Here is a 25,989-nt window from a genome sequence, read left to right on the forward strand (position 1 = left end):
TCGTTTCCCACTGTTTTTTAATTATTATTATCATTTTATTTTTGTGACTGTTTCTTACAAAATGAGAAAGGACTGAGGAATAAATAGTGACCATGGCAGGGGCAGTCTTGAGGGCCAAGGCAGAAGCATGACGAGGAGCTGGGGGCAGCCAGGTCACCTTGAGCTTGGATTCAGCATGGGGTTCCCATCTCCATTGCTGCCTTCTTCCAAGCTTAGTGTCTCCTGAAGGCCACAGGTGTCTGTATGCCAGCCTTGGTCTGGCCTTGACCCCGCCCCATCTGAAGTTATCAATGCAGTTTAAACAGGGCAACCTGGCTACCACTCCCGGGGCAGGCCCTGTCACCTCCTGGCGCCAAGGGGAAGACTGGCAGATGTACCCGCAGGCTGAGCATGGCTGGCATCTGTGACTTCCATGACTACCTCCCCTGGGACTCTATCTGCATTGGCAGAGGACGCAAGAGGATGAATCCCTACCACCGCTGAGGACAGTCACATTTCACCTGGTCTACAGCAGCTGGGGATTCACTGAGAGTTGGCAGTGGCTGGGCCCGTGCTCTCTGTCAAGAGGTGGGACTGGGGATCTGGCACAAAGCCAGCAACAGGAGGCAGGTGCGCACAGTGGGCCCTTCTTGAAAGCACAGGTCCTCACCACCCTGCCAGGCCATGGTCACAGAAGCGGCCTGGACCACTGCTGGGCATGTCTTCCACTGAAACTTCCCTGGAGTCCTCTCCACTGGGCATAGGCCATTGTCATGGGGCACTTGGCTGCAGGGCCAACTGAACTCAGGGAGGCTGTGAGCCCAGGTGCCCTGGAGAAAGATTCCCCAGACATGGGGGACTCCCCCCCTTTGCAGAAGGGACAGAGGCAGGCCTCAGGCCACATCTCTTATTTAGTGTGCTTGCTGCTCAAGGGAAGGGGGGTGCTGGGAGCTGGGACTAAGGGGAGGGGCCACACAGGCTGGTGGCAGCAGGGGCATGTCTTCAGCTCTAGAGGCCCACAATCAGGGTGCTAAGGAAGGGCAGACCCACTTCTGTCTCCTTACATTGTAGAGTTTAGGGAGGGGGGGTATGGGCTTCACCCCTAGGCCTCTGGAGGCAGCCTCTGGAGGGGATCTGGAGGAAGCATGAAGCCAGGTGTAGCCATGCAGGCCTTGGAGGCCATGCCAAGGAAATGTCCCTGCTTTGCTTCCCCTCAGAATTCCTCATGCACTGGGAGCCTACAGAAGGCAGTACCAGGGCCTGCCAGGGCCTGTGGTGTACTGCCTAACCCTGGCCTGTTGGGAAGGAGGTCTGCAGCTCTGGGGGCCAGGCAGCCAGCCAGAGTATCAGAACACCCTATAGCAGGCCAAAGAGAGGGTCAGGGATGGGGATTGGGACCTTGGCCCAAGGGAGGCAGCCAATCCCCTTGCTAACTGATCTCAGTAGGGGCTCTAGAAACTGTGTGTGTGTGTGTGTGTGTGTGTGTTTGTGTTTCTGGATGGAGAGAAGCTGAGACCTGCTGTTGGGGCTGATACAACCTCTGAGACAGAAAAGGGCCTCCTGGCAGAGGAAGTAACCTTGACTCAGACCAGACCACAGGCCTCTACTCTAGACTGTCTGTTAGAGTCTAGAGGTCAAGAAAGCCAGGGCAAGGAGTTATTCTTGTACGGGGTGAGGAGCAGGGTGCAGAGGCCCCGGCCTGACTTATCACTCCCAGAAGCCCAGGAGGTCCAAGCTGACTCCAGGGAGTGCCTGGTAGGGAAGGGAGGTGCGAACACCATGCCCGCCTGCAGGCCTGTCTGGGGTCTACAGACAGTGAAGCCCCAGCCACTCTGGCCCAGGTCCAGGCCCAGGCAGGTTCCAGCCTGCTACACTTTCTTGGGTTTCCGGCCAACTTGGTAATAGTAGTAGATGCTGACAATGACAAAGAGGAGACGGCTGCCCAGGAGCAACAGGGTCCCCAGGGACATGAGGCCCGTCTCAGCAAGTGTGGCAGTGACCACTGTGAAGGAAGTCAGGGGAGCAAGAGGTCAGGAGCCGACATGTGTTCAAGTCCCTCCCACCATGAAGCTACGCTGAACACTGAACACATCTGCCATCCCTGCAGGGTCCCTGGCTGACCTTCCAGAGCTCAGCACTAGCTCAGTCTAGCTGACAGTATCCCTAGTCTGCTGCCCCCAACTGGCAGGTGCCTTGCAGGGCACAGCTCTGAGTGTGCCCCGTGCTCTGTCCCCTTCCTCCTGTACCTTGCCAGCCTTCCCACCCTACACCACTCACCCAACGACTGCACTCCGAAGTAGCAAGCCTCAGTGAGCAGAGTCCAGCGGATGATAACCTTCTCAGCTGTGTAGAGTGCATTCCACATGATCAGGGAGATGCCTGTTGGGATCGAGCACAGGGTGGGCCTGACCCCCAGCTCAGGGGCCTGAACCTCCATACTCCACCCCTCAGATCAAACTGTCCTTCTTCCAGTACTGCAGATCCAGCTCTGTGCTCGGGCTGTTCTTGCAGTGTCTGAAGCCTCATGTAACACAGGCCAGGCTCTCTCCTCGCCAGGGCTTGGGACCCTCATCTACACAATGGGGCAAAGGCCTCCAGCCCCAAGCTAGCTCTGTCCTTGTGACTCTGTGAAGAAGTCTAGGAACTCAGTTACCTGGGCCAACAACTTAGAGGAGCCTCTGGAGACAGAAGACCTGTGCCAAGGAAGGACTTGCTCTAACGAATTCCCCTGGGAGAGCAGGACAGGCCTTGATCGTGACTTACCCCTCAGTGCCTGATATCTGGACACGAGAGCAGCGGACAGAGTGTACCCAGTTAATGACACCCACCTGTCTCCACCACTGCCTTGCTCCCAGCAAGTTTACGTCCAACTGGCACAAGACTGGAGAAGACACATGTGCAAAGGCCTGGTGGCCTTCTGGATGGCCTTCTCAATGCGGCTGCCATTGAGACCCAACATACAAGCCAGACAGGGAGGTGTCCAGACCCCACACAGGACCTTGACTCTCAGGCATAAAGGCAAAGCTTTTGGTCTTTACACAGTGGCGAGCCATATAATAATTTAGGGAGGGGAATGATGTCACTTGTGTTGAACTTCAAAAATACAATTCAGCTTCTTTTTGTATGTTCTGGCCTCAGATTAGAGAGGAAACCAAAAGGACCAAACGCCTTGGACATAAAGATGGAGTGGGGAGATAAAGTCTTGAGGGCACTGTGCTGAGAATCTGCTCCCCTCCTTTTGGCTATGTGACCCTGACAGGCAGGACCTGATTTTCATTAGGCTCTGCACCCCATTTTGCCAAGGCAGTGAACTTTCAGCAATCAGCCATTACTCCCAATGAACCACGTGTATTCCAACAATAGCCACAAGGTGGCAGCACATGCTCAGCACAGCTGCACATGAAGGGGCCCAGGCTACCAGCCTGCTAGAGAATGAGGAGAGGCTCTGCCAAGATCCCCAAGGGCCCAGGTGTTGCCAGCAGTACTCACTAAGGAGGGCGCCACCATAGAGGCGGATGGGGGTCTTGCTTGTCACCTCAGCTCCATCAAAAACGGCATCGTAGAGCTGGTCAGGGAGGGCAAGGGCCTGTGGGCAGCAGGGGAGCACAGTTAGGTCTAAGCTGAGATGAATGCTGGGCACCTCCTTCCTCCAAAGACAGAGCCAGGGTCTCAGGGCAGGGCCTGATTGCCCCTCCTACCTGGGGTGCCCACAGCCCAGAGCATGAGGCGCTGTTGCTTTGGAGCACAGCACACTGGTAAGGGGCAGAGTGTCAGCCCTGGTGCTAGCAGAGACCCGGAAGGATGGGCCTCAGTGTGGAGACAGCAGCAGTCAGTGATGGGGTAGAGGAGAAGCTGGCGGAGAGCAAAGGGCTACACCCAACCATGTCCCTCCCTCCATCTAGCTTTCAGTCTGAGGTGCCACCAGCTGGCAAGCACCCCACCTGCCTGCAGCTTGGACCTGGACACGGAGGACTCACCATGATGGCCACACTGGAGAACATCATAGCAGAAAGAAACTGCCAGACCCTGAGGAGATGCAGAGAGAAAAGTTACAGCCTCACTCACCCTGACCTGCACTGTCAACCCAGACCCCAGGGGACACCCTGTGTAGCCCACACACCCAGGGCTATTTGGGGAGGTAACGAACGGCATGGATGAAATCCGGAGCAAGGCCCAGTAATGCGGGACAGTGTGCACACCCAGGACACAAGACAAGACCTGCTGCTCACCTGAGCCCCAGAGGCTCGCGCACAGCAAATTTGATCTCGTTGCCCAAGACCTGGCTGATCTGTGGACACACAAGTCAGAGACATCAGCCTTCCGCATCCTACCCACCCACCTTCCACCAAGCACCTGCACACCTGGGGCCAATTGGAGCACCTCTGACTGACATAGAGGCCTCCTCACTGCAAGCCCAAGTTTAGGCACCCAGAGGAGAGAAGCTGAAAATAGGTGGTTATGAAAGAAAGCTCAGGGTCTGCCCACCATGGCCTAGAAGCCTGGTTCTGTCGCTCACTGATATAACCTCGAGGAAGTTATGAGCCCCTCTGAGTCTTGGCTTCCTCATCTGTACAGTGGGTCAGTGATCACATGGACAGCCTGCAGGGCTGGCAGGATCTGCTCATGCCTGTGTCTGTGCCTGTTCCTTGAGAAGCACTGGGTTCTTTCCCTCAAACTGCTGCCTCTGTAGGTATCATTCCCCTGCCATGGCAGAGGGAAACTGTAGGCTCTGTGGGCCTTGGCTCCTCTTCCTGGGATGGCCCACCTTGGACCGGTGCACTTCGCCATCGTCATCCTCTCCGCCCACGCCCAGGATCTTCCTGGTCTTCAGGCGGCTCACAAGGTCTGTCTGGCTGTGCTTCTTCATGAGCGGAGGAGGCTGTTTGGCTGCCATGTTGTCTTCTGCTGAGGGACATGGGGAGACACTGGCCTCAGCCATCGTTCCTGCTGGACTTCCAGACCCCAGGTCCCAATGTAGGACGAGAAGGTTGTGGCCAGGCCCTACCCAGGGCCTGAGAGAAGATGGAGCTTCGGCTGCCTCAGTTTCCTCTCCTGTAAAATGGGTTGAGGAGGATGCTGCCAGCCTGGCCCCCATAAACATGACACAGCCCAGGTGACTAGGTCAGACAAAGCCTTATAGTCAGCCCTGGAGAGGCATATGGGCTTTAGAAAAGGCATTTGGACCAGGATGCATCTCACTGACAAGATTTCTGGGTTGTAGAGACAAAGGAAATGTCAGAGAGGTAAGAAACTGTCCAAACTTAGTGAGCCTCCTAAGTCCTGGGCTCTGGGCCACATGGACCTGCCCAGACAATCCCCACTGCCAGCAAGCTGGCCCAATGCTCCTTCCAACCCCTAGACAGCCCTCACTGGACCTGGAGAAGGAGGGGGTTAGTCACAAGGGAAGGAGGCATTAAGCCCAGAAAAGGAGGCTTCAGGTAGTGGCCACACCTCCCAGACCCCACCCACTCCCTGTCATTGGCATTCACAGCCTCCACCCCACTTATTATGCCCATCACCTTCCACAGCCCCCAGCCCTGCCACCCCCAGCAATACCACAGGCCAGTCCTGGGCACGTACTGTGAGATGGGCAGCGAGCCAGATGCTGAGATGGGTACTAGGGTCCAAGAAGAGCGTCCCTCTCCTGTGTTTGGTCCTCACACTCTAGGGGAGGAGACAGGGCATGGAGGGGAACACGGTGAGGCTCTGGCTGACCCCAGGCAGCTCCAGTCTCTGAGGAGAGCTCCTCCAGACTGTACAGGTTGCCCCACCAGCCCTCCAGCCAGTGCCAAGAGTCCTCTGTACACGGGCATCTCATTCATTTCCACCCAGAACACTGTCCAGCAAGCTCATTCCAAGGCAGAGCTCGGAAGCTGTCTTCCCTCCTCCAAGCCACCTGCTACCCAGTGCCATGTCCCTGAGCAAATGTCCCCAGATCACCCAGGTTCCCTTTCAAGGCTGCCAGAGTCTTGAAATGAAATAAACTTTCCCGACAAATACAAGAGCAGAAAGGCACAGACTGTGAGGGTTCCAGGGCGCAGTGGATACGCTACGAAGAGGTCCTGTGGCTCTCGTTCAAAATGACAGCAGAAGTCCCTGCTGGGGCTTCGGGGAGAGCAGAGCGAGGCTTGGGCACCAGGCCCCGACACCCAGCCCTGGCTCTGTGAATGAGTGGCTCTTTTTCCTATACCCCCCGGGGGTGCTGGACTACAAAGGCTGCCTAGGCCCCACACAGAGGTACTTAGAACCCCCAAGGGAAAGCAGGGCTGTCCCTTCAGTCACACTGTGACCCCAAGTGGAGCCAAAGCCCCAGCCCAGGTCACCACTTTCTCTCGACCCCAAACAGACTGGACACCCACTCCAGACCATCCCTAACCCTCCGTCTGCCAGACCACACAAAGATGCAGAGCTCAGCCTGCCTCCTCAAAGGACTGGCCACCTGGTCACATCCTTCCCATGTCCCTTCCGACCCTTCGTTTTAACCCAGGCAGAAATGACTGTGGGGATAATTCATGCGACTATCACCTCCAGGACAGGAGACAGGGCGCGGTGGGTTCACCTGTCCAGACGGCAATGTGCCATCCCAGGCACACCCTGCGTCACAGGCCCGAGGTCTGTCACTCTAGTTTGGTCTAGATTTTCCTCAAACGTTGCAAAAAAAAAAAAAAAAAAAAAAAAAAAAAAAAAAAAAAAAAAAAAAACAGAACCACAAAGCATATGGACATCTACGTGCTCAGCTTCCCCCACCCAGCTGGATGCCTTTCCCAGATCAGCCAGGCCCAGTGCCCCAGTTGCCCATTCCTTTTTAGTGCACATCAGTATTCTGTGTGACGCTGCAAACAAGGAACATCCGGTTGTTTCTGGCCTTCCTTTGTGTGTTTTTGGTGGACCCATACATTTCCAGGCCTCTGAGGTAAACGGCCCAGAATGGGCCTGCGGAAGTGTGTGGACAAAGTAAACAGCCAGGGAACCTCACATGCCTTCCACAACACACATGCTCTCCGGTTCCTCCACGCTCCTGACAACCAAAGCTTGCTGTAGGCCATTTCTATTTTAGCCCCAGTCTTTGGGGACCCTGAATTCTTAAACTTTCTCAAGAAGCCAGGCTGCTTGACTCATTCCTGCTGGGTCCCTCCCCAGTCTCGTGACCTCGGGAGAGTCACCTCATTAATCTGAGCCTCGGTTTCCTCACCTGTGAAATAGAACTTTAGCTCCAACTTCCTAAGACCTTGACACAATGAGCCACTGGGGTCAGAGCGCTCAGAGCGGCACCTGCACAGGAGAGAACCCAGGCAGTAAAGCCCTCTGTGAGTCAGGCATCGGCAGTGAGGTGCCCTGAACAGGGCAGCTTGTCATCAGTTGTTAGAGAGGATTACTTCTTCCCTCTGAGTTTTAGTGTTCTTATCTCAGATAGGGCAGCAACCGCCCACACCCACTATCAACCAGACCTAAGGAGAAGCAAGACCCAGGACAGAAGAGGAATTCAGAAAGTGACTGTCGGGACCACAGCAGGACGGCTGCCCGCTCTCCTGTCTGGACTCACACCTGAGGTCTCCAAACACTTACGTGGACCTATAAGCCAGCTGTTTTGCCCGTGTGCCTCAGTCTCCCCACTCATGTGGGGAAAGAAGGGGCTAACTCACACAACACTGAGAAGAGTGTTGCCTCCCTCAGGTCTGTGGTCGCTGCTACCCTGGCGTGGAGAGTGTGCAGTGAAGACGGCAGTTATTAGACAGGATACCACCACCCTCCCCAGCACTTCCCCTACACCCTGGGCCGGAGCTCTTGACGGAGAGGACGAGGACATTGGCCTCACCAGCACCTTCCCATCACATGGGACCAAACACCCAGCCCTCAGTGCCCAGTAAAAGACTAGTTCTATCATGTCCCTACTTGACGGGCCGGAAACATCCCAGATGGTGGCACTGTTTTCTTCTGCCCCGTGACTCACCCACCAACACACACATACACACACACACACACACACACACACACACACACACACACACACCTGCAGCCTTCTGGCCTCCCCTCCCCCACTCTTCCCTACCAAAGCTCTTTGCCAAGGGTTTCAGGCCTGATATCATTTTAATATAAGTGAGGGCACCACCCCCAAGACATTCCTGGGAATCCTGGCCACACACTGGCTTTGGGCCAGTGAACCTGGCTTTGAATCTTGGCTCTACCCACTTAGGAGCTGTAGGCTTTAGAAGAGCCACGACATCAGCCCCAGCCTCAGTTTCCCTCTGTGAAATAGGGGAAGAGAGAGGCAGAAGTGCCAGTGAATGTAGGCGGGTACCCTCTAGCCAAGAGCCTTCCCCTGGGCGGGGTCTGTCCTCCCTCCTACTGACCTTTCTTTCCTCACCGAGATGAGAAGGGTGGGAAAGGCCCCTGTCACTCACACAGACCTGCCTGGTTTCCTGCATGCTGCTCTCAGGGGCACCACATCCCCACTGTGACTGTGGAGGGGGGAGGGGAGCTAATCATCCACCCTCATGCTCATAGCTGTGGTGCCCAGTAGATGGTGTCCAGCCTGCTGTCCCTGTCAGACCGCTTGGCAGACTTCCCCCCAGCAACTCTCCAGCCTTCTGCGAGTGACACTAACTCAGAGCCCTCTTCCCTGCCCTCAGCAGGCCAGCTCTACCCAGCCTCCTCAGGGCTCAGCTGTCCCCTCACTTCCCCTTTCCCAGTTCCAAAGGCTGACCCAGCAGAAGAGCAGAGGGGCTGTGCTCCTCAGAGCATCTGTCCTCAAAGCCCAGGCCTCCCTATCTCTGCAGTCTCTGGGGACAGCCAGAGAAAGAGAGAGGGCAGGCTCTTGATCCTACCACACACTGAACAGGCAGGAACTTAAGGCCCATGGGGAGAGGTCTACCCCAAACTACATGAGCTGATGGCCCAGGACAGAGAAGGATGTAGGCAGGGCTGACTTCCAATCTGGTCACTCTTTAGGTGGCAAGGGAGTGGATGTGTTAAGACAGGAAAAGGGGGGTTCTTGAGGGTACATGGCCAGAAGATGACGAACACCTCTTCTTTTTAAATTATTTTTCCTGTTTTTGTTTTGTTTTTTCTGAGACAGTGTTTCTCTGTGTAGCCCTGGCTGTCCTAGAACTAGCTCTGTAGACCAGGCCTGGAACTCAGAGATCTGCCTGCCTCTGCCACTGCCTCTGGAGTGCTGGGGATTAAAAGTGTACACCACTACACTCTTGGCTAGGAAACCTTGGATTCAAAGTTTGACTCTTTCTCTTCACTCCTCTGTGACCCCAGGAAAATCACTTAACCTCTCTGAGCTTCCAAGTCCTCATCTAAGAAACCGGAGTGAAGTCTACTCAGCAGGCCTTTGAAACACAATGAGAGCTGGGCCCCTGGTCTTTGTTCTACCAAGAACAGCGAAAATTTGTGTTATTAATGTACTTGTAGCCAGACTCGGCTCTGGGGAGCAGACCTGATGAGGCATGCCCCCCCCCCATGCTGATCCTGGAGGACTTCCCCATCCTTCCCAGGAAGCCTGGTTGCCATAGAAACCAATGGCCTGCAGAGCTGTCCCGACAGGGAGGCTGTGCCCAGGGGGACTGGCTTAGGAAACCTGCTGGCCTGGGAGAGGGAGGGGAAGAAGGGACCCAGAACACCCACAGCTGCTCCGGAGACTTCCTCCCTGTAACAGCCGCAGCCCCTCAGCCAGAGACCCACTTCCTCTCCAGCGTGCACACAGGTGCAGCGGGCTGCAACCGTCCTCCTGCTGGTGAGGAGAGAGCTGCCCACTCGTCCTGCCCAAGCTTCGGACAGCAGCCAGCTGCCAGCATATCGGGCCTGGGGAGCCCCTGAAGTCCACATTATTGCCTGTGACAACAGCCATATTTCCACTCCATTTTCCAGACAAGAGCACTGAAGCCCAAGTGACTTACTTATTTAGGATTCCTGTGGCTTGGAGGGTGTGGCAGAGCTAGAATTCAAGTTCACTGTGAGCTGAGCTTTCCTTGGATCTCCTGAGAGGATCGAAGGGTTGGGGGGGGGGGGGAAGAAATGTCTGTGTTTATCTGTGCACCAGTGCCTTACAGTAGAGGGTTCCATGAACTTGGAGCTCCCCCCACCAAACATAACTGAGTTTTAAGCCATCTCCCAGAGCACCCTCCCCTGGAAGTGATGGTGTACTCCCAATGTCTGAAGTGCTCCCCCCACCCCAAATCTGGCCTGTGATGAGGGCGGGGCTGTGGGAACTAGTGCCTCAGACTGGAGCCCATTGTACTGTTATGTCTTCGCTGTAGAATAGCTGGAAGTAGGTCTAAACAGCGCTGCATCCAAGTGAGGACATGGAGAAGCAGACTTCAGAGTCTGGAGGGCCTGCTAAAGGGTAGGCAGAGAAGACTCTGTCCTGGGCCCCAGAGCCTGAATCATCTGTCTCTTCCCTGTAGTCTGGGACAAAATGGAGGTCTAAAAACTGGCTAGGAACCAACTGCTCAGGCCCCATGGCAAAGTGACCCACATCTTAACCACATTCTCACCCTACGCTTGCATTCCCAGACCTGGACTCAGGCAGCCCTGCTGTCCTGTGAGGAACCATATTTCCTGCAAATGGGTGCCACTCCTCACCCACAAAGCCAAGGGTCACAGGACTCAGGCAGCGGTACCAATACAGACAATGTCCTCTGCTGCACGGGTCTCACTAGAGATCTTCCAGGCCCAAGCAACGGGGAAATGGAAGCAATGCTACCGTGCACAGGGCGTGCTAACAGCCGAGCCACGCCTCAGTCCCCGGAGAACAGAATTATTCTATAGGCTGCCTGGGTGGACAGAGCAGTGGCGGTGGGCTGTCGCCTCTCACCAGCTCCGTTGTCCCTAAGCTCCTGTGAAAGGTGAAGATGACAAAGAGGGGAGCCAGCAGACAAAGGCCTCGATGTGAAAGCCCTTAGCATGGCAGCCGTGGCGACAGACCCATCCCAGTGACAAAGCTATGGAGTCCCTGCCAGGTTCCTCTAACCTTTCAGGACCCTGGATTGGGATCTGGAGCCTCGAGGTCTGCCCTGCCACTGGGAGGCCAGGGTGCCCTGAGTCACTGTGCTTCGAGGAGGACAGCTGAGGTCACTGGCATGATGAGCCAGGGCGTGCCATCAGGACAGTTTTCTGTGTGGGTGGGAAGTGTGGTCTCAAGAGCCCTGACCCCAGCTATACAAGCACATTCATTTGCATTTCAACCAGGCCATGCCCAGCTTTCCTGCCTTTCATACTACCTTGTGGAGATTTTATTTTCTCCACAGTCCTCTCTCTGTCTGTGGAAGGTGGATGATTTCCAGAGGAACGGAGGAAAAGCCCTGACTTATGACACATATTTTTTCAGAACTTAGGGGACAAAAAATAAATGATTCTTGCTGTGTGGTTGAGGGTGGATGGGGCCCAGGCCTGGGAGCCACACCCCTGGGGGAAGGGCTTCACCTTCACCGAGAGGTCTGAAGCTGCTGCCTTGTCTAGCCTTGAGAAGCCAAGGCCAGCTTCTCACACAGCGTCTCACCACTCAGAAGCCACTGACATGGCCTTTCCTGTCCTGCTGTCACTTGCAAAACACAAGGCGCAGCATGGAGAATTCCTGCCCTTTTCAACCCTGAGTGGGCCAGCCTCCCTGGGGCCTGGTGACCGAGCCAGTGCCCTCAAGGGCAGCTGGTTCCGTCATCCACCAGGACAACCTTGCTTCTAGTTCCCACAGAACTAGGGCTCTCCTGTGTCCACTCCCCCACGATTGTCATCCCTCTCCAAACCCCTCCCCTGCTGCTCAGCAACATACAGGGGGAAATTGGGGGCTTCCATGAAGGCACGGTCCATGCTAAACCAGTGTCTCCAGACTAGATGGTCTGAAGCCCTGCTTTCCCCTGGGCAGAGATCACAGGGGATCCCAGTCCAAGACTGAGACTTTCTTTCTCGGTGGTTAAGGGGGTTAGTCACTCCGAAAAAGGTCCCTGGAAACAGGGTGTTCTAAAGAGGGTAGTATCAGGAGGAAGTGAAGTGGGGTGACTCTGGGTCAGGACCCAGCACACTGATGGAGGCAGGTGTCCAGAGGCATAAGGGTCTTGGGAGACAGGGAGTTTCCAGGGCCCTCAGCCTGTGGCTGTCCCTGGCTGTGGGAGGGACACAGAGAATGCTACTGGGGGTGAGGCCTTCCCTCCTGGATTCAGAACAAAATGACCATCTTGTGGCTGCCCCCCCCCCCCCCCCCCCCGCTGGAGGGAAGGGGTGCCAGCTTACGAATTTTCTCTTAATATCACCTCTCTCATCTATCTGATGGGTTGGGACCCCATCCTTCCTCTCCAATACCTCCTTTTCTCTTCCCTGCCCCCTCAGGCTTTGCACAGGCTGTTCTGCAGGACTGGCCACTCTTTAAAATGTCCTCAACACCCCAAAATTCTACATGCTCCCCTGACCCTGGCTTTCTTTCAGAGACAGGGCCTTCTTACATAGTCCAGCCTGGCCTGGAACACAAACACTTCCTGCCTCAGCCTTCTGGGTACTGAGACAATACCAAGGCACTGACATGGCGAAATCTGCTCACTTATTATTTATCTGCCTCTCCTTGCTTAGGCCACAGCACCACCAAGAGGAGAGTCTTTTCCGCTTCCACAGGTGTGCAGGGACCTGTGGGACCTGTGCTGGCCATTTGTGCCATCACTCTTTTGTGTAGTGCTCACAGCGACTCGGGGCAGTGAAAGAACATACAGAAGTCGAGAATAATGGAAGACCCTGGTCCTAGCCAGCAGAGGGGGCTGTCACAACAAGTCCAGGCTGGGAGTTGGGGGTGGGCCTCAGGAGCCACAGAGGTCCTGGGCCGGAAAAGGTCAAAGCAGGGGGAATCAAGAAGAGGCACCCAGACGTGAGAGTCTTACAGAAGAGGAGCCAGAGCTCCTAGGACACTGAGATCAGAGAGAACTCTAGGAAAAGGGCGCCGTCTGTACGAAGGTGGCGGCAGAAACCTGAAGAATATTCTTATTTGCCAACGACCTAACAGGAAAACAATGTTTTGCTTCGAACCGAGCCTGGGACTGCCGCTAAAGGGCAGGTGGTGTTCCTCCGGATTCTTGCAGGAACCCACCACAGTCCCGCCGGCTGCAGGTGGCGGGAGACCGGCGGGATCTCTCCAGGAGCCTCCTGCAGATGGGCGACACAGCCGGGTGGGTGTCCCTGCAACCCAGGGACTTCTACAAGCCAGCCAGGCCCCATCCAGAAAGTTTGTCTAAAAGAAACGAAACAGGAAGTGCGAGCTTGAGGAGGCTTTGGCAGTGTGCTTCAGACTTTGAAGCAAGGTGGGGGCGGGTCCTGGGCCTTCCCTGCTCCTCCAACCCCACGGGCGGGAGAAGCTCGCTCCACCCAGGCTGCAAGGAGGCGAGATGGGACCCAAAACGAACGCCTGGTCCTGAGGTGGCTCAAGGGATGGCGCGCGGAGCATTTTATGCGCACTACACGGGACCCTGATCCATCCTGCGCCGGACAATGGCCCCACGCTGCTCCTCCACAGGGGACCCCGCGGCTTGGGGGAGAAGGGGTCGCCCCGGATCACCTGCGATACTCTCCTGAACCCCCTGCGGTCTGGCCCAGCTAGGTTTCTGCCCGCTCCTCTCCAGCAGGGACTCGGGGAAATGTCACCGGCCTTGCCCCTTTCCCCTCCGATCTAACCGTCACCTCCACGCTGCCGACACTCCCCCACTTTGTGGGGCGGGAGTCCGCGGCTCCTTCAGCCCCCGCACCCTCACAGAAGGTCCCGCCAGACCAGTGGGCAGCAGGAACCCCGCCACCTCCTCCGCCCCCGCACCCGGTGGGGGCGAGGACCCGGAAACTCGCAAGTTTGCACCGCGCGATCCTCGGGCTAGGAAACAAAGGCGGGAGGGGGTGCGGCGGCGAGAAAGGGGGAGGGGACCGAGAACCAAGGCGGAGACCCCGCGATCGAAGAAAACTGCTTCACACGCCGCTCTCTCCCGCTTGGAATCAAAGAGCTAGAGCCCGGGAGGAGGCCGAGGGCGAAATAAACAGCCCCGGGGGGGAGGATGTGGAGGAGAAGAGGAGCTGAGGGAGAAAGGGAAACCGAGTCAGTTGAAGCGGACGAACAAAAAAAGGACTGAGAACGAGGCTTCGAGGTGCAGGGCGCCCGCAGACCCGCAGGTGCCAAGCCGTCCCGGCTCCCGACTTGCGTGCGCGGGGTGCTCACTGCACCTCGGCGCTCCCCTAAGGCCCCCGGCGTCCCCGGGCTGCGCTACGCAGGCAGCGGCAGAGAAGTGCGAGGCTGGCGGCGGACTTACGTGCGGAGCGCGCGGGGTGCTGCGCTCGCGGAACTGGCGTGCCCTGCGGACGCTCCGGCCCCAGGGAAGTCTCACATCGCGGCGCCGCGTTGGGCGGGCAGGACAGGGCAGGGCAGGCTGGACTCTGTGCCTCCAGGCTCGCCCGAGTCTGGCGGCCCGCGCTGGTCCCTCCTCTAGTGCCGCGCACAAGCCAATGGCGCGCCGTCCCCTCCCACGCGCTGGGCTGCCTCGCCCCCGAGGTGGCCGGGGCGGGCACAGAGGGGTTGGGGGGGTCCCGGGGCTGCAGCCGAGGCCCTGAAGGGATCGGCCTCCGGGGGGCGCACCCACGCTCGGCCAGGGGATCCCCGTATGGGGGACACCCTGCCGCTGCGCCACCCAGGACTTTCTCGGAAGTTTGGAAGACAGCGCCCCTTTCCCGGGACTGCAAACCTACCCCTGCGAGTTGAGGAAAACACCCATTCTCAAGCCCGGGCTGGCTTTGGCTGGCAGGGTTCCAGTTTGCGAAACAACACAGTTAAAAACAGTGCTCACCGTTTGCTAGAATACTTTCAAGAACGAAATCCTAGCGTTCCCAACAGCCCAGGAGGTTTACAGGATTTGTCCAGTTCACAAAACCGTGAGTCATTAATACTTTGCCTAGGCCCGAAGATATTGGAGAATGGGCGTTCTGTCACCCGGGCCACCCTTGTCTCCCCAGTTTGGTGTGACCGCCTCATGACAGTCACTCACCACTGAGACCTTAGACCCCTGTCGCTGTGCCGTGTGCTGCTTGTGGCAGGGCTGGAGTCTTATCTGGGGCGCAGACTATTTGTTGGGGGAAACAAACAGCCTTCTGTCTCAGCCCATGCCAAGAGAGTGTTCTGGGTGAGCTTTGAGGAGTCCTAAGAGGTCTTCAGGAGCCTCTCAGACTAAAAAGACAGGCTCCCACAACACCCCATCCCTTGCCTGGCTCTGGACTCCCTGAGAGGCTCTTTATAGCTGTAGATTGCCCAGGATCCTGCCTCTTCCTCAGAGGAACCCCTGGATCTTGCCCTCTGGGTTCTGTTAGAACCACAGTAGGCCTGGGAGGGAGGGTGGGGATGGAGAGAAGCAAGGCTGAAGGTAAAGAAGTGTGCCTCTGGCTCCTGAGTTTTGCTCTGTTTTTCTGCTCCAGGCTACAGGACCAGAATTACTTGGGTTCAAATCCTGGCTCTGTCTTTTAGCTTAGCCCTGGGTAAACAAGTTACCTAACCTCTTCAAGTCTCAACTCCTTATCTACAAAGAGGTGTGGCATATAGCAGGAAGTGTCCTGTAGCTGATGCTGGGATTTCCAGTTACAGGCAGCAGCCCAGGCTTACCAAGCCTCTGTGAGGTGCTAAAGTACCAGGCAGGCTCCGTGGCCCTCCCAACCGCTAGGGCTTGCCAGGAGGGGCTGTGCCCTTTGCAAGGAAGTAAACAGAACAATGCCTGGCACATAGCAAGCTAGCTCTTCGTGGCTGTTAGCCTCCTGATTACCAAGGCAACTCAATTCCCTTCCCACATTGCCACCAGCTCTCGCTGAACACCTGGCTAGTGATGGCCAGTAATGAATGAATCATTCAGCCAGTCACGTCTGTGGCTCTGGATCAGGCCTGCCTTGAGGTGTGTGGAGAGAAATGCACATCAATTCACTTGTCCCTCACTGAGAGTTTCATTGTGACCTGGTCCCAGAACAGTTCAGAGTCTCACCTCTGGGCAGAGATGGAATAATGAATTCATTGTTGTGCCATCTGTCCCTTCAGCGTGCAGGGCTCTGGGCTGTGTCACTGGAACCCAGTGTTGTCCCTGAGCACCTCCTAGACTAGGAGACACTTCTCAGTGTTTCACCAGAGGCAGGACCTGGAGGCAGAATTCCAGAGGCTGGACCTAATGATAATGTCTCATACCATTCCTTGAGGAAGAGGCCATAGTAGAAGCAGTGAGCTCACTGTCGCTAGCAGCATTCGAGCAGAACCAGACAGGCTCCCCAGTGGCAGGGGTCACACCTTCAGTGGTGCTTGGTATAGACAGAGCCTATAACCCCATCTGTGTTCTGGGGTTTCCACGCCCATGTATAGGGAGCTGAAAGCCCCATAATGATTTGCAAAAAAAAAAAAAAAAAAAAGGCATAGCTATCCAGATGGGCCCTGTGTGCCAGGTAAAGTGCTGAGGCCTTGGAGTTGATAGGAGGGCATCTCTGTTCCCAGAGGACTCCCAACCTGTTGGGAGGACAGATCCCTAACCGTGATCTTACAGGTGGGAAACTGCTCACGGCACAGACGATGGAGCTGGAGACTGAGAGAACTCAGAGGGAACTGACAGGGCTCAGAGGGCGTGGACACCAGCACCGCCACGTGCAGGCCCCTCTGCTGTGTCTCACCAGCTCTCTCTCTCTGGCTTCTGCTTGCACGCTGCCAGACACAAAGTGCTCAGGGTAGATAGCAACAGACTACCTACCCACCTCGCCGCCCATTTCCCCTAGGCTGCTCACCTTTTCTCGCACTTCTCCAAAAGTGTGTGCATTCCTTTAAGGACATTCCTAAGACCACCGCTCAGCCCTTGACATTTCCTCGACCAATAAACGGAGACGGATGGGGTGTCCCGAGGTTCCAGGCAGTGTAAGAGGGAATGCATGCTGAGCCCTTTGTTCAAACATGTTTCTGAGTTACCTCACCTTTCCATCGGCTGGAGGCACGCCTACCTGGTCAGGCACGTGGCAACATGAAGCACCCTGGGTATTTAGCCTGGGTGGACTCTGAGAGTCAAGGCCATGAAAACTTTCTACTCCCGTGACCCTCTGCTGCATCTGGGAGGGAAAGGGGCAGGCAGCCATCACTACTCCTTAGAGCCTGAAACTCGGATTTGTATTGTTCCTGTAGAGGCTGGACTTCGAATGTGCTAAAATGTTCTGCGGAAAGCCTCAGGAGTTTCGGAAGATGGGGAGTGGCCAAACAGTGAGGGTCACTCCCGCAGAGACCCAGCAGCTGCTGCTCCCTCTGTCCTTCCTGGGCTCCCTCAGCAAGAAAGGCCGTACCTCTGTGCTCTAGAGGGAGGGAGGATGCAAACTTGTGGTGACTGTGCCAGGGCTGTGTGCAGGTGGGTGTGAGCAATGGGGGAGGGGCATGCAACTTACTTCTGGGCTGTGGTCCCTGAGGGAGAGAATATGCTTTCATGTGCAGGCATGGTGATGCATGCATGCTTGTGATCCCAGCACTCCAGAAATGGAGGCAGGAGGATCAAGAGTTCAGGGGACATCCTCAGCTACATAAGGAGTTCAGGACCAGCCTGGGCTATATGAGACCTCATCTCAAAATGAAACAAAAAAGCATGCAGGCCAGAGAGATGGCTTAGTAGGCAAAGAGCTTGCTGCACAAGCCTAATGACCCTGTACCCTATATAAAGGTGGAAGGGAAGAACTGACTTTACCAAGCTGTTCTCTGATGCCAACATATGTGCCGTGCGTACCCTCATCACACACACGATAATAATAACAGTGACAATAATTAAAATAGAAGGTGGTTGCAGTTAGAGCAGGGTTAGCAGAGAACAGAGAAGGCTATGGGGGTGAGCACTGGGAGTGATCTTTAGAGCAGGGCCCATGCAGAAATGCCTCAGCAGTGCCACCACCCTTGACATGCTAGAGGAAGACCGGACTGTCTGAGTTCGGTGGTAGATGAGCCTGGGAATATTGGACACACGTAAGTTTAAATCCAGGCTATGGGACCGTGGGCCAGCAGTTCCGCATCTCTGAGCCTCTGATGTCTCTGTAAGTTAGATTTGAGGACTGGGGTGGACCTTTTAAGAGTCTTAGGAACTCATGCAGTATGTCATGAGCTTTTAACTTGGAAATGTACACAGAAATCTGCTGCTGCTGCTGCCGCTGCCGGAGTGAAGTAAAGTGACATCTGCTGAGCCAGGGTGAGCTTCGGCTGCCACAGGGTTGGGGGGGTACCTTTGAGGCCCAAGCAGAAGCTGACTCCTCTGATACCCCAAAGAGTGAGTTGAGCTGGGTCAGTTTCCTTTCCTGGCTCCTCTCACTTCCACAGTCTCTTCTTTCTGAGCCTGCCTGGCCAGGACCTTTAAGGTAGCTTTAGGCTGAACACAGCTTTGGGGTGTCTGAAGGAGAAGGGGGGTTGGTAATTCCCAGGCTGTCCCTCTCTCCCTCCCTCCCTCATGCTCCCTGCTTCCCTCCTCTCCTCTAGTGTAAACTAGCCATCCCCAACTCACACCCCCATGGCTGCCCTCCCTTGCTGACTCATCTCCACTGCCACACTTGTCTGTGGATGCTGTGGGGGCAAGAAATGTCACATAGCTCCTCACCTGGGAGAAATAAGCCATGGAGGGGGATGGGGACGTGATGACAATGGAACTCAGGCCTCTCAGAGAAAGGATGGTGGGCAGGTTGGAAAGCCAACCATGCTTGCAGCATCACGAAAGCTGAGGAGCTGACAAGACCAACCCAGCAAATCCCTCCTGGACCAAGTGAAGGGCAGGGCCCTGATCCTCTCTAACTAGATTAGTGGACTTTGACAAGCTCCTCAGCCTCTCTGAGTCCACTCATCTGTCAAATGGAAAGAGAAACCATGGTGATATTCAGAATGCTTCGGGACTGAGGGAACTGGATGTGTCAGTCCTTAACTCAGGGCCTGACTCACAGCAAGTCAGTAAGACACTCATTGATTCGATGATGAATGAGCTAGAAATGGCAGGGATAGGGGCAGAGGGTGCATGCTGCTACCTGCAGGAAAATCATTCTTCACCAGCTGGAAAGATAGCAGGGACCTGGTACCCTAAGCTTAAGGGGGTATAGTTCCCCTGGGGGGACATATGTCACTCCCACAAATCAGATACGCACCTCAGGCTGGCTAGAGGTATGAAAAAAATTGTGGGTATGAGGGCGCACAGAGAAGCAGATTCATTGTCCTCAGCCTGGTAACTTCCAATATGCCCTCACAACCCTCACAACAGTCACTGTGGGCTGAGGACCCACAGTGGGTCCTCTGGGCCTCCAGCTTAGGCTATAACCAGTCTTTTAACTGCCTCTTGCTCAAAAGGATGCTGGGTTCCTTTGGCACCACACCCAGAAGACTTCGAATTCTCTCAGAGAAGGACATTTTGACCCCAAACTAGAAGCTTTTCTGGTCTGAGTGATTTTAATAAATCTTATGAGGTTGGTCTCATTATTCACCCATTTTATAGTTAAGGAAACTAAAGCTCACTAGGCCATACACTAGACAGATCAGGATGCGACCCTAGCAGTCCAGCCCAGACCCCAAAGTGGCTTTGGTTCTGCTGGTGACCATATCAGAAATTGCCAGGCCTCCCACAGACAGTGTCCCTTAGGGGCCTAACCTCTCCTTCAAGCTGTCACCCATGTTTACCAAAGAAAATCACATATGGTCTCAGGAAAACATCTGTCAAACAGAATTTTTTAAATGTGTGTGTGTGTGTGTGTCTGTGTCTGTGTACACGTGTACATGCATGTTCAAAAGGTCCACAACCTCAGGTGACATCCTCAGGAATGCTGCCCCCCTTTGAGACTGGGTCTCTATAGCTGACTGTTTAAGCTGTCCAGTAAGCCCCAGATAGCCACAGTCTCTGTCACCCCACTCTGGGATTACAAGTACAAGCCATCACAACAGGGTTTTTAAATGGGTGCTAGGGCTTCAACTCAGATCCTATCTTTCCCGGGCCCTGGATTCTTGATTACAAATGGCTGTACTAGCTATGGTTCTCAGAGGCATTGGGGAGAAAGTCTTAAAAATGTATGCATCCCGCCCTGGGAAACAGAGTAGAAATCTGGGATGGGCAGAGGTTCCCAAGGCATTAACCTTGCCACAAGCCTCCAAGGCATAGATGGCACTGGGCAGACTTGGGGGAGGTGTTGGGCTCTTACAGGAACTCCTGAAAGCACAGGCAAGATGTAATTCCAGCACTCAGGAGGCTGAGACAGAAAGGTGGTGCCTAGCCTGGGTGAGGCTAGCCTGGGCTGCATAGTAAGAGCCTGACTCCAACAGAACAAATAAACAAAACACCCTTAATATTTGGAGGGCTGCGGGTGCAGCTGGGTGGTATAGCATTCGCTTAGTATGAGCAAACGCCTGGGTTTGTTCTCCAGTACACAGGAGAGGGAAGGAGCAAAAAAGGAGGGGTGGGGACAGGAGGAGAGGGGAGGGGAGAAGAGAAGAGAGGAGAGGAGAAAAGCTTGAAGTATAACTCAATGGTTCAGCCCTTACTGTAGTATGAGATCTTGGTTTCAATTCTTAGCATCACAAACGAGGAGAGGAAGGTGAGGAGAGGAAGGTGGGATAAAGAGAAAGGAGGGAATGGGTAGTGGCACAGGCTTTTACCCCAGAGGTAGGTGATCTCTGATTTCGAGGCCAGCCTGGCCTATGAAGTGAGTTCCAGGACAGCTAGGGCTGCACAGAGAAGCCCTGTCTTGAAAACGGAGGGGGAGGGAAGGGAAGGGAGGGGGGGAAGGGAAGGGAGGGGGGAAGGGAGGGGAGGGAAGGGAAGGGAAGGGAAAGGAAAGGAGGAGAGGAAAAGGGGGAAAGAATGGGGTAGAGGAAGACCAGAGGAGGCAGAGAAGTGGGGATGAGGGGGGGGGGAGGGAGGTAAGAAGGTTAGGGAGAGGCAGAGGAGGACTTGGGAGTAGGGGGGAAGACCAGGAAGAGAGGGAGGAAGGAGTAGGGAGGAGGAAGAGAGACCGGAAGACCAGGAGGAGGCAGAGGGGGACTAGTCGGGAGGGCACTTTAATTAACACTTAGGTGCTTTTCTGCCGTTTTACAAATAAGGCCAAGGCCAGATACCATGCAGCCTGAAAATGGTAGCAAAGTGCCTGGAGCGCACACTGGTGGGGTCTGGATTACCGGTTGCTTTCTTAGCTCCCACCTGCTAGCAGGTGGGTGGGGAAGGAGAGGGTGCCGGCGAGGAACTTGGAGGCAGCATCCTGCGGGGAGGGCGCCGTGGGTGTAGCTCCCTCCCAGCGCTGCAGCCCCAATCGTCCCGCAGCTCGCTCGCCTGCCCGCCCGCCTGCGTTCCGGGCGATCGGTTTATTAATACTCGGCGCTGCCGAGGCGGATCGCAGCAACAAAGGCGGCTCTCCGGCGCCCGACGTCCTTATGTAACTGCTGGGAGCCGCGCATCCCTACGTGGCCTGACTCACTCAGGGCTGGGCCAGCTACGGGAGCACCTGCGAGGCTACTCACCCCGTGTTCTTTCCCTCTGCAGAGCCAGACATAGCCCTCAGCCTCGGAAGGGGCCTGGTGGATAATCTCCAGTCCCAGGGGACCCTTAGTCCTGAACAGACACTTCCTTCCCTCAGCCTCCAGCGCACCAGCCCTCCCACCCTTCCTCACAGTGAGGGAGAGAAAAGCCCTTCAGGGTGCAGACCTTATGAGTGCATGGCAAACTCAGGGACCTCAGGGAGATGGGCCATTGCTCAGAGGAGAAACTGAGGTCCGGCTTGGCTTATATTCACAGAAGAGTTGAATCTTTAAATTTGTGGGTGGCAATGCTGACATTCTCCCCACCCACAGATCCTGCAAACCTCCAACCACCACAGATCTTATTGTCCCCATTTCTTCAGAGTAGAGAGAACCTCAACCCTCCCCTCCTGACCTTTGCACAGCCTGGGCTCCTAGCAGCACCTTCACCCACAGATGTTCTTCCTGCCAAGAACTGGAAGGGCCTCTTCCGGATCTGAGCACATCTGACCGTGGCAGATGCCACAAGGAATCACAGAATCCTTTGTCACCTGTCTGTCCCCATAAGTCCACAGGCACTGAGATGGGTGGTTCTTTGTCTAACTCGTCCATCTTTATAACCCCGTAACCTGGCATCAGCACAGGCTTCCAGACACAGCACTAGGTGACTGAGATCCAACCCTCTGAGAGGCTTCCTACTTGCTGAGGGTCTCATTCCTCCGACTATGGACTGCGGGATTGCAGACTCCTTAGCTGTGGAGCCTTGGTTGGCTATGGCCTCCTGGGGCCTCAGTCTCGGGCAAAACAGTGCCATGATTCTGGGGTTCTTTGAGCTTTCACTGCTGTGCCAAACACCACAGTGGTAAGGGACTTTTAAAACTCTGCACGTGAGCCTGTGGAGGGGACTGCTAAGATGGTCAGTCACCATTTGCTATGTCTCCCAAGCCACCTGCTGATAAAGACAGACCCTTGGTCTGTCTGTCCCCTTCACAGGATTGTTTAGATAATTCTTCAAAAGATCATGAAGGGCACATAGTAGGTGTTCAGTTGCCTTGACAAACTTGTTTAGCTCTTTCTTTTATACTCCGCTATGCTCCAGCCCCAGGGCATTCTGGGAGCATCCCCTGCCTGGCTGGAGAAGGGATTTAGGAGAGCTGGCAGAAAGCAACGCTCTGGTTTCTGGGTATAAATAAGTTACGGCTTTATAGCTTCATGTGAAGGGCACAGTGTGTGCCAACTAACCCAGCAGGCGTGTGAACAGTACTCTCCCTGGGATCATTAATGGCTGGCATGTGCCTGCAGCCCCAGCATTCCCCCAGAATCCTGTATGCCGGGACCTCAGGTCCAGTGCTGGCTAGGGCACCCACATTTAGAGACAGAAGAGAGCATAAGGATGTTGAGGCAGGGAAGGAGTGTGGTGCTCCCCGGATCTGAGCCTTCTGACTCAGCTGCTAATGGGAACACAAGTCATTTCTCTGCGGACACATTGTCCATTTCCTTGGTGGATAAAGCAGTTTCTAATGTGCTTTATTCTCCTGACAGTGAGATGCTGTCTTACCCCCATACTCACTGGGAGTAACAGGAGCACCCAACAGCCTTGCTTACTTTCTATCCCTCTCTAAATGGCCAGCCACTTTATCTCTTCTTCTCCAGGCCACTGTCAATCCTAATTTATCCCCAAGCACTGCCAGCTCAACACAGTTTTATGCAAAACAGACCAGAGAATGGAAGACACAACACAGCCTCCCTTCTTGGTTGTCACTGTGGTCCTTCGGGCTCTGTTCCCTGCACACAGCCCCTCCTTTATGGCCATAGGAAACTTACCTTCCTGCAGCCAGTGAATGTGTTTCCACCTCAGACCCTCTGCACATGCCCTTCCCTCAGTAGCAAATTCTTTTCCTAACCCTGTTTGTTTGGCTCCTTTCCTCCCTCTCTGGCAGGACACCTCAACAGATCGTTTTGGGCCATCTCCCTCAACGGCTTCATCCTGTCCACTGACCTTATTACATGTATCACCAGATACCCATTTCTCTCTGATCTGCCTCATACGCCACCATATTCTCAGATCTCACTCTCTTCGTGTTATGTAAACAGAGAGAAAGAGAATGGGCAATTACTACTAATAAATGGCAATGTGGAGCAGGGCCACCGGCTGTTACTCTTGAAGCAGATGGAGCAGCTCAGTTCACAGCCTGTACGGCGGTACATTGTGGCCGCAGGGTCCAGGCCATCATAGATCTGCCGCTTTGTTTGGTAAGATTTGTGGCAGGCTTTAAATGGTGCCATCTAAAACAAATGAAGAAATAAGTGCATATCACACACACACACACACACACACTGTGTGTGTGTGTGCAACCCATCAGAGCCCCTTGTACTGCAGTAGAGGAGAACAGAGCAGATGTTACTGCCAGGACCCCTCTGTGCCTCCCTCTGTCCTCATCCTTGCTGTCGCTCTGCCCAGCTCATCTCCACCTTTAATTCGTATTCCTTGTTCATGTTCCTTTCACCCCAGTGTGTATATTGTTTTCTCTGGAAAGCCTTCTCGACCCCTGACCCTGTAGCCCAAGGCTCCCACAGACACCTCAGGCTGGCAGCCACTCCCAAGAGGCACTGAATTAGATTTGACAGCTGCGTTCTAAGTGCCCAGGGCTGGCCCTGGGTTACTATGGCCACATATGTTTCCTCTCTGTCTCTGTCTCTGTCTCTCTCTCTCTCTCTGTCTCTCTCTTTTCCTTTTTTTGTTCAGAATCTCATATAACCTAGGCTAACCAATGATGAACTCAAACCTGTGATCCCCCTGCCTCCACCTCCCCAGTGTCATACACACGTGTGTAAGACCATGCCCAGTTTATGAGATGCTGGGGCACTGAATCCCATGCATGCATGATGATCAAGCATTCTACCAGCTCAAGCACATTCCCAGCCCAGATTCTTATTGCTTCTTCCCACCTAACCCAATTCCACGCACATTGGAGGCATCTGAAAGGAAGGGGCATAGAAATGAGGAGGGAGGTGGGCTTGGCTGCCCTCCCATCTCTCCCCAGGCCCTAGAGTCCTAGACACCATCAGAACTCCAGAAGGGGCCAGGAGCCAATGGCAATCCCTGACCCTGCCCCCGCACACACCTGCTGTTGGCCTGTCCCTCCTCCTTCTCTCCCTGGGTGGCCTCCCAGATGGTGAGACCTGGGTAGCCAGAGCCTCTCTCTGCCCAGACCTCTTCCACCCCATGGCATTTTCTTTGTCTTCCTTTTGTTTCTTCTCTCAAGCTTAGTCCCCTCCCCCTGCCTGGCGAATGCAAACTGAAAAGAAAATAAAAAGGCCACCTAGCTGCATCAACAGTGAGAAATCACCAGTTTAAGGAGTAATTGCTGCTGCGATATTGTTGAAGCCTGAGTCACCACAGGCAATCAAGCTGGGGCCCTGGGCTCCCTGGGCTGAGTTTATTGCTCAAACCCAGGACATCATTGTCCCTCTAGACACAATAGAGGGGGTGGTTTCAGCCCTGAGAGACTGCCTCTGTGACTGGAACTCAGGGTGACAGTGGGATACATCAGTGTCATCAGGGCTCTGCTTTTCCTGCCTGAGGGGATGGAGAAAGTCTGTGCCAAGTGCTTTGTTTTGGGAGGACCTTGGGGAAGGTGCCTAGAGATAGTTGGCAAAGGTGAGTGGGAGCTATAGAAAGTGCTAGAGTGAGAAAGAAAGTCACCTTCTTTGGAGACTAGGCCATTATTCTAGTCCCCATGTCCCCTTTGTGGATTGGGAGACTGAGGTTCTGAACAGCAGGGAGGATCGGCCAAAGTTTCCCAGTCCCAGACATCCCAGATGGACATCTTACTTGGACCATTCTTGTTCCAGCGGCCACCAGCTCTTGGAGACATCTCTCAGCCAGTGGCTCTGTACTAAGCACCTTCAGAAGGGCATTGCCTTTGCTGCCTTCCTTCCTCAGAGTCAAGGCAGGCATGCAATGTAGGCCTTGTGGTACTTTCTAAAGTACAGGGAGGTTAAGGAGCTGACTCAGGGACACACAGCAGGCCTCTTTGGCTCTGCAGCCCCACCAGACTTCTCTAATTTCCCATTTTCTAAGGTCCTAGGGGAGAGCAGATCTTTGATAAATCACGGGGAACTTTCCTGCCCTCCAGGAGAGAAGATTCAGCTGAGGTAGGGTAGGGGGAGTGAGGGCTGGAGGAAACCTGGGTTGTCTCTCCAGGGAAGCTGGGTTGTCAAGGAGACAAGTGGGCAGCCCTCCTGGCCCCAAGGGTGCTCCAGCTGTCCACATGCCTCTCACTCATATTCCACGATGAGGGTGGGGTGGGGTGTGGGCACCAGAAAGAACAAGATGAGAAATTGTGTCCTAGACTCAGGACCATTAATAAAAGAGGAGAGATGTTTCGAACAATTTCACTTTTTTTCTTTTAAGAGATGCTTTTAGAGTGCTGTGGTGCTGTGGGATTTCCTTACAGTTAATTTGGAGTTTCTGTTTTTATTTAGGATTCACTGAAGATGTGGGAAATGCCATAATCTTGTCAGGACTTGGG

General features: G+C 54.8%; 1 protein-coding gene across 6 annotated transcripts; it reads right to left on the reverse strand.

The window, feature by feature from the left end:
* On the reverse strand, nucleotides 1–24,596 carry Tp53i11 (tumor protein p53 inducible protein 11). Of its 6 annotated transcripts, none has more exons than XM_055600139.1 (8): nucleotides 24,580–24,596; nucleotides 5,560–5,643; nucleotides 4,745–5,031; nucleotides 4,209–4,267; nucleotides 3,957–4,005; nucleotides 3,469–3,565; nucleotides 2,257–2,358; nucleotides 1–1,981 (listed from the first exon to the last, which is right to left on the reverse strand). In XM_055600139.1, exons 3-8 carry the CDS (start codon nucleotides 4,916–4,918, stop codon nucleotides 1,848–1,850), a joined length of 615 nt encoding a protein of 204 aa, XP_055456114.1. In that variant the 5' UTR covers nucleotides 4,919–5,031; nucleotides 5,560–5,643; nucleotides 24,580–24,596; the 3' UTR covers nucleotides 1–1,847. The 6 variants fall into 6 exon arrangements, with proteins under 6 accessions (XP_055456114.1, XP_055456100.1, XP_055456135.1 ...); XM_055600125.1 differs by lacking the exon at nucleotides 24,580–24,596 and adding an exon at nucleotides 14,253–14,415 and having other exon boundaries at nucleotides 5,560–5,641; XM_055600160.1 differs by lacking the exon at nucleotides 24,580–24,596 and adding an exon at nucleotides 14,253–14,415 and having other exon boundaries at nucleotides 4,745–4,881.
* Nucleotides 24,597–25,989: the final 1,393 nt, after the last annotated feature.

The sequence above is a fragment of the Psammomys obesus genome, unplaced genomic scaffold (assembly GCF_907164565.1).
Source record: "Psammomys obesus unplaced genomic scaffold, mPsaObe1.curated_primary_1811, whole genome shotgun sequence".
NCBI lineage: Eukaryota > Metazoa > Chordata > Mammalia > Rodentia > Muridae > Psammomys > Psammomys obesus.